We start from the raw sequence: 17,463 nt of genomic DNA, 5'->3' as shown, positions 1-17,463 counted from the left end.
TGCATGTAAATTTTTTTTTAAAGAAGAAAATATATGAATGCCTCCAGATTATACCTGATACTTGAGTCACAATGTCAATATAGAATACTCTCTTTGCAATTGCATGATTTAATAAATCTTTGATTTTAATTGATATAACTATAAATAATGCAGATTCCCCCCCCCCAACACCCCCTTTGACTTAGTAGATGATATAAATGAAATACTGTGGGCCTCCCCCCTCCCCAAATCCATCACCTAATGGCCAGAATTTTGGCCAGCTAGCTGGGTTGGTCTTTGAACAGTGGGCTGGATACCTTTTCCATTTTTGGAGAAACCTGTCAAAACCTCCATGTTACAATGAGTCATTTCATGTATTTTTCAATGGTTTTACAGCTATTGAAGAGGCCCAACATTTACTATATAATATAGCACAAAATCACAGACGAATTTAGAGTAGGAATAATTCAACTATGGCGCTCTATTTTTTTTCTGATACAATTCTAATTATTATGGCCCAAGTATAGATTAGCAGGTATCGTCCATTACAAAAGGAATAGAAATAACATTCCTAACATTTACTAGGAGCGAAGTCTGCACAGTTACATTTCTAGTGATTGATTTTATATATATATATATATACGTATATATTATACATATATTAGTTTATAACTTGCTACTTTATTTCCTTTTTAATACACTGTTTCTACACAACTTTTCCCAACACTCAAACAAAAGTCTCTTCAAAGTGCATACCAACCCCACTCCCACAATCATCAAAAAGGCTGGTTTAACTTCCTACTTTTGTAATATTCAGAAAGTATGCATGCTCTAACTTTAGATGGTGTGAGACCAACGTTGTTCTGTTGCTTATATTTGACCACCAGTTTTGTTACCTCTTGGAGTTATCTTTATTTACATTGTTGCTCTCAAGGGCCGATTGTAACTTCCTACTTCTGTAATCTATAGAAAGAATGTGTGAGGTAACTTTGATAGTATGATACTACTAACCTTGTTCTGTTCCTTGTTATTGACCACAAGCTTTGTTACCTCTTGATATTATCTGTATTTACATTGTTGCTCTATACTGTTCTTTTAATTCGGCTTTCTTGGTTCAGCATGACCACTTTCTACAAACCTTCCCATGTTCCCGTGAAGTTTTCATATTTATCATTCTTTATGATGTAAATGAATTTCATTACGTTCACATACCAACTCATTCTGTCATTCTCCAGTCGCTGGTGCATTAAAAAAGAAAGTTTCTATGAATATTTTTGTACATGTGAGTCTTTTCTTGCTATCAATAAATTAATCGGAGTAGCAGAATCTTGCCCAAATGCTTTCCATAACCAGAAGCACCAAATGAGGTTAACACGTAAAGCGCTTTGCTAACCTTAAAGCTCTCTATGAATGTTAGCCACTAGCTAGCAACTGAATGGATGCGTCAGAAACAAATTGTCCCGTCTTCCCTCAGGGACCCTGAGCATGCCTTTAAGACACGAACAAGGCGTCTCCGAGGGAGCAAAGCAAGCTTTAAAAAGCAAGCTTTAAAACCGTGAGTGCCGGGAGCTCGATTGGGACTTAGGTCGAAGTTGCGGCGGAAGAGAGCCGGTAGTTCCGGTCTCCGTGAGTCGGAAATCGATGGCTTTGGCCTGAGCAGGCCGCGGCCTCTCGAAGGCCGTGGTTGGCTCTGTCCGACCGCGGGGGCGGTGCGCGGGGGCTGCTGGGTATTCTTTAGGGGCCGGAAGGAGCGGCCTCGGCAGTGCCTTGTGCCTTGTGGCGACAAGATGGTGAAGCTCACGGCGGAGCTCATTGAGCAAGCGGCTCAGTACACCAACGCCGTGCGGGACCGGGAACTCGACCTGCGAGGTAAGGCTAGGGCGCGGGAAGGAGCGACGGAGGGGCCGCGGCCCCCGCGCTGGGCCTCGGGCTGGGTCCTGGAGCGCGTGGCGGCCTGCGCGCGCTTACCGGGCCCGCGGGCGGCCTTTTCTGAAGCTGAAGAGCCGCAGCTCCCCAGGCTGTGCGGTTCAACCTCCGCGCTCCGAACACAGACGAGGAAACTGAGGCTGCCTCAGCGAGGCTAGGGGGCGTGCTCGAGGGTCTGCGCCCTAGGCTTCGGAGACCCCCGCAAACAGGATGCATGAGGTTAGGGTTTCTTGCTGCGCCGAAGAGGGTAATTCTTTAGAGAGCGTGAAAAGCGTCTCTGAAACGCTCTCCCCCCCCCGCCGCGAGTGTGTCACTTGTTTTTATTCTGTAGCTGCCACTTCTCTTAACTACCCGCCCCCCACGTTATCCGCTACCCTTAGGTGCTATTCTGTGGACCCCTCGCCCCTTTAGTTTATTGCCCAGTGATTCTTATTTCATTTTGAGACACTTCCCCCACCCCGGACCCCTTAATGATACTCAAACGGTTTTGTTTCTTGGACCGCGCCCTGCCTTCACGCTTCATCTTCCTGTGCTAGTGATGCTCGAATGTTTTCAATCCTTAGTCTTCCCACCCCTAAGCTGTGTTGTCAGTGATGTTCAGCAGTTTTTCCATTCTGACCTATTTTAATTACCCTTCGTTCTCTATCCGCTAAAATACACAATTAGAAGGACAGACATCACGTTAGTTCTGATGTTTATGAGCTAATTTGCACATAGGGACCACATCCTGTCTTATTGGTGGTTGTGCTGTATCTTAGTTGAATTAAGTTAAACTCAACTAAAGTTTATTGAACTACGTACAGTGCACTAAGGGGAATGCCACAATAAAATGGGCTTTTGAGGGCTAAGCAAGTGGCCAGGCAGATGTCAAGAATTAGATTCTGTGTGTGGAAAGAGCTTTAAATGGTTTTTTTTTTTTTTAATGTAGGTTTGAGTCCCAGTTTCGTGGCTTGCTACCTGTATAACCTTGAGCACATCACTTCAGCTCTCTGGGCTTCAGTTTCCTTATTTGTAAAATGAATGGGTTGGACTAGATTACTTCAAGATGAAAGGATTTTAAGGTTAAAATGAAATCCTATCATGGTGTGAAAGTGCATGAATTACAATATGAGAGAGATTTCGCAGAAGGAAGGCATCACTTGGGAACATGGTATTGACACTAGGATGGAGAGGTTGATCTTTCATCCTTTTCCCCTTGCTTACTTAGCCTTGGGAAATCCCGATCCCTTAATTTCATAAATTTTATGTTGAACCTGTGAGCAGTTTTTAAAAAACAATTTATATTATTAAATTGAATGTAGATCGAGGTACTTCGGGTTTTACCATTTCTAAGAAAACTTTCCCTGACAGGTCAACTCTTTTGTCTTTGAACATCTGTTTATTGCCATATATTTTTATATTTAGTTTAGTGATACTTTTTTGTACACTTCCCAGCAAATACACAGTCACCCCAACAAAGTGTATTCCTCAAAACTAGGTTAACAGAACAGAGAATTGTTTTAAGTTAGTATTGTAGCAACTTTTATTCATTGTATTTGACCAAGTTTTGCTGCCTTTTAGTGTTTGTTTTCTTTGTTTGCATTGACATACCTATATATGTATATGTGTATATATTTGCTATCACCTGTTATAAATCAAATCATTTGTTTCTCTCAAATCTTCATATTTGTTATCTTTTTTCTTTTTTGCTTTTTGGTGAGGCAGTCAGGGTTAAGTGACTTGCCCAAGGTCACACTTGACCAAGTGTCTGAGGTCGGATTTGAGCTCAGGTCCTCCAGACTCCAAGAGCTCTATCCACTGCACCACCAGCTGCCCTTTTTGTCATTTCTTATAGCACAGATTAACCCACACTGTTATTCATACACTATAGATTGTTCATCCATTCCCCAATGGTTGGGGCACATATTAGCTTGAATTTTTTGTTGTCACAAGTTATGCTATAGACAGTTTTATACATTTGAGTCTTTTTCTTGTATCTTTGATATTTAGTCCCAGTTTCAGAATCTCTTACTGAGTGTATGCACAATTCAGTAACTGTTTTGAATAATTACAGACTGTTTTCCACAATGGTTGAGCCTGTTCATAACTCCACCAGCAGTAATTTAGCATTATTGCCTTGTATTGTTATTTAAATGTTTCATATGTGTATCATCTCTCAAAATAGAGTATAAGTTCTAATATGCGTAGAAACTACATATTTTTTGTGTGTCATCCTCAGAACTTAGTAAGTACTTGCTACTTAACCATTTGTTGAATGAAGAATTTCAGGTGCTCTGTCATGCTATAGATTTATTTCTAAAATGGATAAACAACATCTGATTTAATTTACTGACACCGTTAATTTAAGCTGTGATATACGTTGACTACTTCAACATAATCTAATATCTTTACTATTTTCCAGGATACAAGATTCCTGTAATTGAAAACTTGGGAGCTACCTTGGATCAATTTGATGCTATTGATTTTTCTGATAATGAAATCAGAAAGTTAGATGGTTTTCCCTTGTTGAAAAGACTGAAAACATTATTGGTGAATAACAATAGAATATGGTAAGTGTTATTTTTCCTGGAGTTAGCTGTTTACCATAAATCATGGTAAATAGCTCCAGGTGTAGAATTTCAAGTATGCTGAAATTTTTTAAAGCTGAAAAGTTTTATTCTTCCACAGAAATTCAGATAATTCATGACAGTGTTTTAATCCTAATTTCTATTTCATTTATCTAAAATGCACATTACAAAGGATCATCCAAGTGAGGAAATTTACTACTGACGGAAGTTTAATTTAATAACTTTTTTTTGCCCTCTTTTGGTTATTGTTTGGTATTTTCTGGATATGTGCAGGGTTTTTTTGTTTGTTTGTTTTTTGGTTGTTGTTTTTGTTAGGCAGTGGGGTTAAGTGACTTGCCCAGGGTCACACAGCTAGTGAGTGTCAAGTGTCTAAGCCAGATTTGAACTCAGGTCTTCCTGAATCCAGGGTCAGTGCTCTATCCATTGCGCCATCTAGCTGCCTCTATGTTCAGGTTTTAATTATGAAATGAGAGTCAGTAAAAGACCTGTGCAAGTATAATTTACTGACTTTTTCTGCCTCACTTGGTTGACACTTTGTGTCTGCCTCTAAATCTGGTACTTTACCAGATTATAGCTTGAATTTATGATTTGGTCTGCTGTCTTGAAACAGCATGGTAACCAACAGAAAATGTTAAATGGTCATATTTGCATGAAATTTGATATGTGTGCAAAGGTTATGGAGCTAAGGCTTAAAAGAAAAAATTATGGTCTGCCTTTAAAAAAGAAAAAAGGTTTATGTTGCCCATAACATTGGGTAAAACTGATTCTGTGACTTAAGTTGGTTAATGTTTAATGTGTAAGACTTCATCCCTGAGTGAGGTCTATAGTTTGTAGAATATTTGAATAGAAACAGCTGTCAGTTTTTTTTTTTCCCTAAAAGAGAAAGGGCTGCCTCTGGGGATGGTAGGTTCTCTATCACCAAAGACCTCTGGTCAGATTGGATGGCTACTACTCAGTTTCTGTTGAGGGGATTCCTGTTCAGGGTATGAGTTGGTCTAGGATGTGAAACCCTATGTGGACAGAGGAAAAAGAAAGAAGGAAAAAAGGTCATGCTACCAGTTGGTCAGTGCCACCAATGGGCAACTCCTTTTCTACTCACATAGGTTGCTATTTGTCCTTCCTTCTCCTAGAGGACCACTACTTCAGTCACACCATCAACTATGTGCTCTGACCAAAGGGAATATAAATCTTTATCTCTGAAACTTTTATTTTTAACCCCAAATCACTCTTGCTCTTTGCTCTCATTGATTGGCCCAACTATAGGTCCCAGCCAAGCCCTACTTGGTCATTGTTTGGACCCTGATTGGCTCCGAGTGCACGTAAATAGCAATTGTTTTTGTTTTGGCCAGGAACCCTGAGGGTCTTCCCCTCCCAGATAGATTGGGGGAGGGGTCGCCCTGGGGGGATTTCCGTGCTTGGGAAGAGATAAAGAGTCCATTCTCTGCCTCAGTTCCTATTAAGCCTTAATATCTAAAGTGGGCTTTGCCTCAGTCAAACTGAAGCTTGTTGAAGACCTTAGCTTAAAGAGGCCAAGATTCACCAATGCATCCTGGGCCATCTCCAGTTTTCCTGATCTGTATCTTGGCCACTGGACCCAGATGGCTCTGGAGGAGAAAATGAGGCTGGTGACTTTGCACAGCCCTTTCTCATTTAAATCCAATTCACTTGCATGTCATGGCATCACCTCGCTGTTGTCAAGTTCCCTTGAAGAATGAAGGACATACAACAATGAGTTGGTCTGTCCAGATCATCTTTAAAGTACTATTCAATTCTGAATTTCTGTGGTTTTGTGAATTGATTACATAAGAAAAATAAATCTTGCTTATATTTAGGTTTCTTTAGATCTTGAGTAAAAAGCTTTTTTTCTTGTTTGATTCAATTATTGATTTTATTACAATAATTTTTATTCTATTTTAGCCGAATAGGGGAAGGACTCGATCAGGCCCTGCCTAGCCTAAGAGAACTTATTCTTACCAACAATAGCATTGTGGAATTGGTAAGTTGAAAAATTTTTTTGAATAATTATTTCAAATATAGATCCCCCAAAATAGATTTTAAAATAAAAATTTAAACCTTTCTAAAATGTTTTCTTAAATAGAGGCCAGGGAGACTTGCTCTTCTTTCACCCCTGGCCTTTATTTGCATCTAGGGAATACAAAACATTGTGTCAGTCATCAAATAGTTTACGATCAACTTGGGGAAATAGACCATCTACTCATTAAGAAATAACTCTTAATATTTGGTAGTAAGTTGGTGGTGGTAGTGGGGATAATCAGGAAAAAGGGGGAGAAGACACATTCTCTTTTTTTGAAAGAACCAGGGATTGGAAAGGGAGGGCAGGATCCAAACTTAAAAGTAAGATTCTTTTTTCCACTATTCTTACCATTAATCAAGCATCACCTTTGAATATAGTTTAATTGCCATGTGTTTGACAAGTTTTTGAAGTGTTTTAAATAGTGTTTATACTATAGAATGCTTGTAATTTCTTTAGATTTTATATAAAGTTTGTCTCAAGTTAGCATTGATAGGATACATATAAAACATTGATAGACTGTTAGAGCATATTTTAATGATGTTTGCAGAAGTCATAGGCAGTTCAGAGCATTTGTCTTCCCACTGTTGACCTTTTATTTTAATACATTGTCTTTGGTTTAAATAAATTTTTGTTGTAATGGTAAATCTTTAGGAAAGGTGAACAGTACTCTTTTATATTGTCACTTAGATTAATCTCATCTACTCGATAGCACTGATATAGCGATCAAGAAAATGGCTGTAATGTGCCCCATCATGAGAAAAACGCTACTCTGATTAAGTACCAGCCAGTTGGCAACTCTACTTGGAACCTGTGGGGGGAATATGAGTCAGTTCATTTAAGGAGCCACTCTTCCATGATGGTGGTTATAAGGCTATGTGACCCTGTACTTTTTGCATGTGCATGAGGGTACATAGCTTATGGTTGAAGCCAAAACTTTTTGGTGAACTACATTTCCTAGTTTTAATGCATGTCTTTTTCTGAAGTTAAGGACGATTTGATGTAGTAGAAGGAACACTGACCTAGGTTTTAGGTCCCACTCTGCCACTTACTAGTTATGTGACCTTTGGCAAATCATTGTACCTTTGAGCCTCAGTTTTCTCAACGTTAAATTATGTGTAACAACATTATCTATTTATTACACAAGGCTATTGCAAGGATCAAATGAGAACATGTGAATTATAATGCACTATGATAGCATTTATATAACTTTAAAATTTGCAAAGGATTTTGAATACATTTTATTATTTGTTCCTGACAATGACCCTTGTGTGCATATTGTAGCCCTCATGTAGAATGTAAACTCCTTGAGAACAGGAAATGCTTTATTTTGTCTTCACGTTCCTAGCATCTTGTACATAGCAAACAATAAAGTTTGCTTTAATAAAAAAGTTTGTTGAGTTGAACCTTGTGAGGTACATACTGCAGGGACTCTATCCTTGTTGTAAAGAGGGGAAGCCTGGAGCTCAGCAAGATTAAGTTACTTGCCCTTTCATGAATCTAGTACCTGTCAGAGCTGGGAATCCCTCTCTAGTCAGCACTAATGCCACTTCAGCCTGCCCCATATGGAATGGAAGCTAGTACTACTTTTATTGAAAATGAGCCATTAGCAACAACTCTATAAATACCCTATAAGGTAATGAAGTGATATCTAGAAGAGGTAGGTCCTAGTTGTGCCCTAAATCACAGTCATTTTTAGTTTTAAATTATGAATTGCAAACGTCTAATTTTTATAGCCTATACCTCCTTTACACAACTTTATTTTTTGGTTCAGCACCTTGCTACCTCACTAATTGGCTTAGTAGCTTTTTTTTAGAGTAGAGTAGCTATAGAAAATCAATTTGTATGAATTTGTTCCTGAAGCAATAGCTCAAGTTACTGAGATAATCATATCAGATGATTTTTTTTTTTAATTGTTTTTCAGGGTGATCTGGATCCTTTGGCAACTCTCAAATCACTGACTTATCTGAGGTACAGAATCAATTCTATTATGGTGGTTGTTCTTGGTACAGCCCTACAAAAATAACAAACCTACTACTTACCAAACCTACCAGGACCTAGAATCATCTAATTGAAGATCATCTAATTCTGACTTACTTCCTCCCAAACCCCCAGTTTTACAGATGAGTCCAAAAGAGCTTAAATGAATTGACTTCAGGTCAAGTCAGCTAGCCATTGGTGGTTAATTATGGGGCTCCTGATTGTACCAAGTTTACCTTTGCCTTCAAACCCCTCTGAAAGAAATCTCCACAATGGGAAATAAAGAATTTTGATACAAAATGTAAAATCTGCCCAATGGTCTTAGTATCATCCCTCTTTATGGGGTTGGTTTTCCTCTGCCATCAGGTAATATGATTCTATTACACTGAAATATGGAAAGAATAGTTAAAACTTTGTAAATTGTGAATTTTAAAAATCCATTTATTAGACTTACTTAGTATGGCCTTCCTTTGAATGCTATTACTTTGGATAAGATTAGAGAAAATGCTGTTTCCCTTTCCTTGTAGTATTTTGAGAAATCCTGTAACAAATAAGAAACATTATCGACTGTATGTAATCCATAAAGTCCCACAAGTCAGAGTGTTGGATTTCCAGAAGGTGAAACTAAAAGTAAGTATTTAATTTTTGGTTCATTATGCAAATTAGAGTCCTTTCTGGTTTTAGTGGATGCTGTACCTTTATTTGCTATTTTAGTTAACTTTCTGTTAACTTTGTTTCAATCAGAACCACAGGAGATAAGACTGTAACTAAGCAAATTGTATTAATTTTCATTTGTAACAAAGTTTGCTTTAGATTTCTGTGTATCTGTTAAAACCCAGGTATATTCAATCTGTCATATGAAGGAATGACCATGGCCAAATGATGACCATCACAAAACAGAAATAATATTTCATTAGGAAATACTTCTTCCCAGTAAGGGAGAGATGGCCACGGCCACTCCTTCCCCAGGGACCAGCACCAGTGAAAGCAAAAACAGTGTCTCCTTTTGATTTCAAACTTGATCCTCAAAAATTTGGTCTTTTTATATTGAGTCTCTTTACCACCCTAAAGTTTTTTCAGGGAGATTTTCTTCAATATTTTCTGAGGAATACATCAAAATGCATGTGGTGTTCCTGTTTACATTAATTCTATGTGTGGTATCGCTGTAGGAGCGTCAGGAGGCAGAGAAAATGTTCAAGGGCAAACGGGGTGCACAGCTTGCAAAGGATATTGCCAGGAGAACCAAAACGTAAGACACAGATACACAACTTAAATGGAATTCACCTTCAGAAACACCACCTGTTTTTCAGTTTGCAGCCTACAAAATTAAAATGAAATAACAGTTATCAGTGATCATTGTAGTGTTTCAAAGGTGTTCTTGATTCATGATTTGACTGGTTGACTCCTTGCAACATGCCAAATTTTTTCCAAATTAGTAAAGCAGACATAATAGCATTTCATCTGCTTTCTTCATAGGAAGGTAAACTGTACTGGTGTTTCTGAAGGAGAGAATTCTTGTATCAGTTTGTTAACAAAGATAAGATACTACACTGGTTGAATTACTTTCAAAACCTTGAAAGTAAAAGAGAAGCATTGTCTTTTGGTCTGCATTTAACTCTTCCCTCCCTTTTCTTTTTAAGTTTTAATCCAGGTGCTGGTTTACCAACTGATAAAAAGAAAGGTGGGCCAACTCCTGGAGATGTTGAAGCAATTAAGGTAATATATTGAGGGAACATTATTGAGAGTTCCAGATAGAACTGTAGCAGATTAGATATGAAACTTTATAAGTTTTTAATAACTCTTGGATGTTCCAGGGTAAGGACATAATAGAATCTGCCATAGTTTTTAGTCTTGGTTCTATTTTTCAGAAGGAAAAAATTAGCATGAAATTAAGTTTTTTTTCCACAGTCCATATTTTGACTTGAGAGCCTCATCTTGAATTTGTACAGGGTAGGATTTGCCATTTTACTAGCCTATTGGCTGCCTTTTATTATGGAGGGACTTTTTGTAGTAAACAGCTCTGATCTGTCTCTTAAGAAAATGGACCTACCTTTAACTAAAAAGGCTTTTTTCTTTCAAATTCTTGGTGTATCCCAGAGATGTCAAACTGGGCCTGCATACCCCAGAGTGAGGCCCAGACTAAATTGAAATGTAATTAAGAATGTTTTAACAAAAATTAAAATACAGTAGAACATAGATAATGTTAATTTGTGATTTTCTACATAAATATATGGTCTGTAGGGATTTATCCAATAGCCAGTCCTATATGTATGATTAATGGGAAAATACAGCCATATGAGGTATTATGGTGTCTTCATAAACTGGCCATGGTATGAATATGCTTTGCTTAACTTTTAGTTACTTTAGATACATTACTACATAATACCATCTTTATTTTTCTCATTTCAAAACCTTCAAAGTACTCTTATGTTAAAAACTTTTAAATTTAATATCAACATAGTAAATTACAATTATCCTTTCCACGTCGAGGGGGTTAGGGGCATGGCGATCTGGAAAATCTACATAAAAGTTTTTGGCCCACCCTTTGTACCAGAGAAAAAGGCTGAAGAATTATAGTATTACAAGATAAAATATGTTGATATTATACAACACTATACATGTATTTTATGCATTTCTGAGTTTTTAACCTTTTTCTGTGACATTTGCTGGTTTTCCACATGTCTATAGCTTTCGCAAAACCCCCAAAATTCCCATTTAATTTCTTAATGCCAACCCACAATATATTGAAACTGCAATGGGGAAAGTCACGATGTGGAAGAGATAACTATAACTTTTTAAGTCTTTTGTAATATTTAGCCATTTAGTATGCTATTGAACATTTGCTGTGATTCTTTGTAAAACTAATATTTTCAAGATTTTAAAGAAAAATTGTACATTTCATTTTGATTTTCTTTCCAGAATGCTATTGCTAATGCATCTACTCTGGCTGAAGTGGAGCGCCTGAAGGGATTGTTACAGTCTGGTCAGATACCTGGCAGAGAGCGCAGATCAGGTTTCTCAAGTTCATTTTCTTGTACTATTAAAATTGCGCTCATGTGATGGGCAAAAGCAGAAATGCTGATGACAAAGATATTGTAAGATCTATAAAGATTAGTTGATAAAGGAAATTGTGATAATATAAGACTTGCTAATATCTGTTTAAAGCTTATAATTATTTCTGTTGCTAAAGTAGAAAAGGAAAGGACTGGTATGAAGGGATTCTAGAGGTAACTATCAGATTATACAAAAGTGTGATTTGTTTAGTCATTTTATGATTATTAAGCAAGTTTTTTGACTGGATTCTCCTGAAATATTATACTTAATCAGAAGGCACATAAAGGGACAGCGAAGTAGGTACAATGTTGATGAATTTCAGAGACACCATTCTCCATTGTTTGCTACCTTTTTAGAATTGCCCATTGGATCGCTATTGTATAACTTCTCCCTTTGGGTACTGTGGTTCTAAAAGGTCTGTTGCCTTGATTCCACTAGAGTAGCAGTACAAACATTAGACTTATAACAGCAAAAATTTCCCAGCCAAATTTGCTAGTTTAGCTTGACCTAGATAGTTATTTAGTTTGAAGACAATACCCCAAAATCTGTTATGAGTTGTTGGACAGACTTAGCCTTTCATTTGGTCTCAGTGTTTTGGCTTAGCTTGAACTCATGGTGTACTAGTACTAGTGGTACTAGTAAGTATGACCACTTTGTTAAAAAAAGTTTGTTTAGTTTCAATACATAACAAAAATTCAAATTTGCTGCCCCCACAAAATGATTATTGTATGTCATTTTTCCTATTGTATTACATAGGGATGTGATACTTGAGAGAATGGACCGCTTAAGAATTTGATGAAATCAGTAATGACTTTTTCCTTTTAGGGCCCACAGATGATGGTGAAGAAGAGATGGAAGAAGACACAGTTGCTAATGGATCTTGAATTTTGTGTTCACAGTCTTGGAGTACATGTAGAATGTCAGTGCCTCTTAAACCAAGAAGTTTTTTGTTTGTTTGGGGGTTTGGGGGACAAGGGGACGTGTCATGGTATAGGTTAATATACTTGTTCCTTGAAGCAGAGTAGAATTCAGAAAGCATTACTGAAATGCTTGAAAATGCCAATGTAAATTTTTAATGTACATTTTGAAGTTGAATAAACTTTTTTTCTATGATAAGAATAAATAAGACCTTTATTGTGCCACTTCTAAAGTCTCATCTTTATAGTAATATATTTCATGAAAATAAGTATTGCTGCCCATGAATTTGTAGATGAAGTGTTGTTTTTTGTTTTTTAATTTTCTGGAGTGGGCAGGGTCCATAAAACATAAAGCTGCAATTAGATTTTTTTAAAATTTGAAAATGCTTAGTAAAAGTCCAGAAACATTATTTCCCTCAAGTTTTAACTTGATTCAATTTTCTCTTTAAATAATTTTCTTAGAGAACAGAGGTGACAGCCTAAAGAGCTGCATTAGCCACCATTAATTACACTCCAAATATATAAACAATATCCTCTCCTTATTTACCTTTGCTTGTAAGGAATAAAATATAATTTTAGAAACAATTTCTGATTACAAACAAAAGATGGTGATAGGGCCACTGCTTTCCTTCTAGCCTATGAGATTAAACTAGATTGAATGAATCGTTAACACTTACTAGCATACACTGTATTCTGAATCATGCTAAATCTGCCATTGGGCTTGGAGAACACCAGAGTGAGGGCATGGTAAGGAGACCTAGAAAGTGGTATGAAGGCCTAGATCTTACCCCACCCCCAAAATATAAGAAAATCTATCAGATTCTGGGTCCCAGGAGCTTAGTCCAAGTTTCTAGTAGAGTTGGAAAGAGAATAGTATCACGGTGAGGCTATAGCTGGGAAGTGGAAATTGTAGATTATTTGTAGACATAGTTTTGTTCAAGTTGGACTGGTGACCTTGGAGGTCTCTGCACTCAAATTATTAGCCATATTACAGATAATGGTAGTGTCATTGACTATTTCCTGAGACCGTGGGTTCTCATCTTAACCAGTCACACTCTAAATCAAACCATCAGAGAACATGCCTAGAATGAGACAGTTGTCAGGAAAGGGTATTTTGGTTTGAAAAATTAGAGATAGTGAATTGGGCCTAAGGAGAATAGATTGACATTTCCTTTCCAGTAGCAATGGCAGTATTGGTTTGATTATGGTTTACTGTCCCCTTTTCACATCTTGTTTCCAAATCAGTAATAAATACTACCCTGGCCTTGGGTTTGTCAGTGGACTGCTCATTTGTAGCACTCACCATCTTTGTGATTTCTCGGCCAAAACTCCCTTGACCACCACTGTTCATATTTGTCTTCCCCTTTAGAATGTTGGCTCCTTTGATATATATCCCTAGCAGTTATTGCAAAGCTTGTCTTACATAGGTAACCTCTTAAATGTTGTTCATTCTTTACCTGGAGGTAAACTGAGTTTCTTACTAATGGGGTTGGGGTCAAATGAAGTAAATTAATATTTTGCTATTATATTCACAATCAAATTAGGATCAAAGCTTTCTTTCCTCATTGAGAGACCATCCCCTGTAGGTCAGTCAGCCAGTCTCTAAAGGACGTGGCTGATAGAAGAGATTGCCCTAGTCCTCGGGGAACATTCTCCTAGATCTTAGATGGGACCCCACCCAACTAGTTTTATGTCTATTTAGAGTGTAAATAGAATCTATTCTAGGTGAATTCTTGCACCCCTCCATTGGAGTTTAGGATGACCCAGTTTATGAAGGAGAAAACCAACCAGAATGGTCTGGGTGGAGATGGATTCCTCTGTGCAGATTGCTGGAAGCAGCTGAGTCTTGTGATCAAGCCTAGTAATCAGCAAAATTTGCTGGAGATATATCAAACTCTACTCCTCATTAAAGTGTCCACCAATCAGGGTTGATTTTTACTAGTCAGAGTGAAAATTCCAAAACTTTTAAAATATATGTAGTTATAATTGTGTGTATATATATATATGTGTGTGTATATATATATATATATGTATATACCAGAACTTTTTAAATATAGTTTTAATTGTATATATATATTCCAAAACTTTTTAAATAGTTATGTGTATGTATATATGTGTGTGTGTGTGTATATATATATATGTATATATATATAGTTTTCCCAAAACTCTATTGACTTTCACCCTCTCCATGTTTTGTCTGGTTACCCAGAGAAACCACTGACCATCAATGTATTGATGATTAGCTAGCTAGCCTAGTTAATAAATTGAAGTCAGGACTGGAACCCTGAGTTTCTGACTCACGATTAAGTGCTCTTTCCAGGACACCATAGTGCCACCAAACTTAATACCTGTGGAAGTATAGTCCCCTTTCTCTGTAATCTTTCCTTGCCTCCTTGAGAACCCTCTCTCCCTCTATCCCCTTTTCAAACTCTGTAACCATAAAGGAATAATGCCATTCCACTAAATTTGCAGACCAAAATGCACCTCCCTGGCCACCACTACTTTTATCTGTGCCTCCTAGTCTGATATAAGCTCTTTAAGACAATCTTTAAGATTGTCTTCACTTTTCTATTTGTATCCTTTGTACCTAGTACTGTGCTTAGCACTTAGTAAATGCTTTTTAACCCATACCCATAAGTGCTCTATTGTCCTACATACTTAGGTGTAATAGTAAATGTTTAACAACCAGTTCTCCTACGATACACACAACACATTTTTAAGTTTAATCTATATTTTTAACATTTTCTCCATTGCTTAAGTCTAGACAATTAGCAGAACAATAAATTAAGCCCTGATTAATAGGTTTGTTGATTTCTAGGAGTTTAGAGGCATTCCAGAGTCTTTTGGAGTTAGCTTCCGCACACCCTTGTCTATATACTACACTGCTGTACCTGGGAAGTCATATATAGTGACCCCAAGGTGTAGCAGCAAGCTCTTTATAGTGAGCTGCCCAGTTTAACTGGGAGGATAATACAAGTAGAAAATGCAGTGTCCCTTGGAGTCAGTGACTTGGGTTCAAATCCCCACTCTGAGGATTATTTCCTATATCACTTTAGGCAAGTCAGTAACACATGGGCTTCAGTTTCCTTGATTGTAAAATGAGCGAATTGAAAGTTGGACTAGATGACCTAAAGCTCTAGAGCTATGATCCTATTTTCCACCTCCAGGAGGTTTGACTAGATAGGTACCCTCTAGCTCTGGATCAATGATCCCATGAACTCTTGTTAGTGTGCTAGTCAAAAAACATTTATTGAGCACCTACAGTGTGCTAGGCATAGGGATATAACTGCAAAAAGAAAAAGGGGGGGGGGGAGCCCGTACCCAGTAGGTGTTTACATTCTATTGGGGGAAAACAGAAAATTAAATGCAGATATGAAACTATTTCTTCAGGGGACGGCAAGGAGGTAATCAAGATAGACTTTCTAGGTGGTGCTTTGAAAGGATAACAAGCATTTATGTACAGCTTTAAGGTTTGCAAAGCACTTTACATACATTACCTCCCAAGAACCCTGGGAAGTGCTTTTCCTATCCAAGTTTTTACAAATCAGTAAACTGAGGCTGAGAAAGTTTAAAGTGACTTGCCCAATGTCACAGAGCTACTAATAAAAGAGACAGGATTTGAACTGACTTGCTGACAAGTCCAGCATTCTGTCCACTATACCATAATTACAATCTGGAGGTCTAGAGTGCATTCCAAGAACAGGAGACAGTCCGTTTAAAAGGCACAGAAGCCGGATATAGATAGGGTATGAAATGACCAGCAAGCTGGCCAGTTTGGTTGGAATTTAGGAAGGTGGGGAGAAGGATGACACACAGCGAAGGACTTTTAAAACCAAAAGGCATTGAGATCCAACACACATTTGACCCAATACCTGGGTTGAACTCCTGGAATTGTCTGGTTCTCGAGTGTATGCGCGGAATGCCTCGCGTTCATTACAAAGAACTTGAACTCTTCTCCCTCCCTCTTTTCTCCTGACTCCGCCCTCTCCATCCGCTTCCTCCTCCCTCTCCCATCCCCTCTTTTGCCCCCTTAATCATCCCACCTCTTCCCTCCCCTGCTTTCTTTTCCATTTTTCCACCTCCCCCAGCCGTCGGAGCCCGCCTCCCTTCTCCCTGATTGGCTGCCCCCATTGACGCTTCGGCACTGCATTGGCCAGAGGGGCGGAGGTTCCCGTTCCTCCCGGCGAATGGTGTGTTTGCACGAGCTGGTCTGCATCCCGGATCCTCCGACCTTAAAAAGAACAGCGACGGCCTGGAAGATGGACCCGGACGAGGAGGAGCGGCTGCTTGCCAAGCCGGCCTTGGAGCAGGAGGGAATCCGCTTTCTCCAGAACACGGGTGAGCCGGTCGGAACCGTTGAAGGGATAACGAACACACCTGCCTACTCTTTCCAGTGCCCCGACTTAGCGAGGGGGCCGCGGGCTTGTGGTCGTGGCGGGGCGGGGCGGGGCGGGGCGGCGCGGGGCGGGGCGGCAGGAGGTTGAGGGTAGGGAGGCCGGTGCGAAGGCGGGGGGCGCGCTCGCCAGACCCTCACCCTGGGGGACCGTTAGTCAGTGAGGCAGCTCGTGCACCTCTCCCCACCCCACTCCACTCCCACCCCTGGAATTCGGCCTTGCCATGTCCCCGGCAGCGACCTCGGCAGCACGATGCCAGAGACGCCGTGTCATGTTCTCCGGGACACCCCTTGGACGCGTCTACCCAGCGCGACTCGGGGTTCGAGGCAGGGGGCCCGAGGCCGAGGCCCCCAGTGAAACCTCGGCCTTCTCCGCTGCGGTCAAGTTCGAGGTGACGGTGCAGTCCTGGGTTTGGGGTGGGTGAGTCTGGGTAAACATGCTGCTCGCCGCAGCAACGGGGGAGGAAATCTCCGGGCTGAAACTAGAAGAGAGAAAGGGGATCTTTCAACGGGGAGTTGGGGAGGGGGCGGGGGTCCGCAATAGAAGCAAACACAAAACCCATTACTTGTGAGGACGAGGAGCGGCCCCACATGGGGCTGCTCTGATTCACGCGC

The 17,463-nt window shown here is 39.3% G+C and overlaps 2 protein-coding genes across 3 annotated transcripts in view; both read left to right on the top strand.

Moving 5' to 3' along the window:
* The first annotated feature begins 1,727 nt into the window (after positions 1 to 1,727).
* On the top strand, positions 1,728 to 12,680 carry SNRPA1 (small nuclear ribonucleoprotein polypeptide A'). The gene is made up of 9 exons (XM_027851430.1): positions 1,728 to 1,848; positions 4,307 to 4,454; positions 6,390 to 6,468; positions 8,429 to 8,475; positions 9,012 to 9,114; positions 9,654 to 9,733; positions 10,125 to 10,200; positions 11,404 to 11,497; positions 12,364 to 12,680. Exons 1-9 carry the CDS (start codon positions 1,767 to 1,769, stop codon positions 12,420 to 12,422), a joined length of 768 nt encoding a protein of 255 aa, XP_027707231.1. The 5' UTR covers positions 1,728 to 1,766; the 3' UTR covers positions 12,423 to 12,680.
* Positions 12,681 to 16,627: 3,947 nt separating this feature from the next.
* The window catches only part of SELENOS (selenoprotein S), a 13,248-nt gene continuing 12,412 nt past the window's right edge, over positions 16,628 to 17,463 (top strand). For both annotated transcript variants that reach the window (XM_027852184.1, XM_027852183.1), the window contains exon 1: positions 16,628 to 16,793. In XM_027852184.1, coding sequence (XP_027707985.1) covers positions 16,643 to 16,793 — 151 coding nt within the window. In that variant the 5' untranslated portion in view covers positions 16,628 to 16,642. The remainder of the gene's footprint in view (positions 16,794 to 17,463) is intronic.

Source organism: Vombatus ursinus, unplaced genomic scaffold, assembly GCF_900497805.2.
Source record: "Vombatus ursinus unplaced genomic scaffold, bare-nosed wombat genome assembly UNPS02009205.1, whole genome shotgun sequence".
Lineage (NCBI taxonomy): Eukaryota > Metazoa > Chordata > Mammalia > Diprotodontia > Vombatidae > Vombatus > Vombatus ursinus.
The sequence above is the reverse complement of the archived record's forward strand: the minus strand, read 5'-3'. Positions and strand labels throughout refer to the sequence as shown.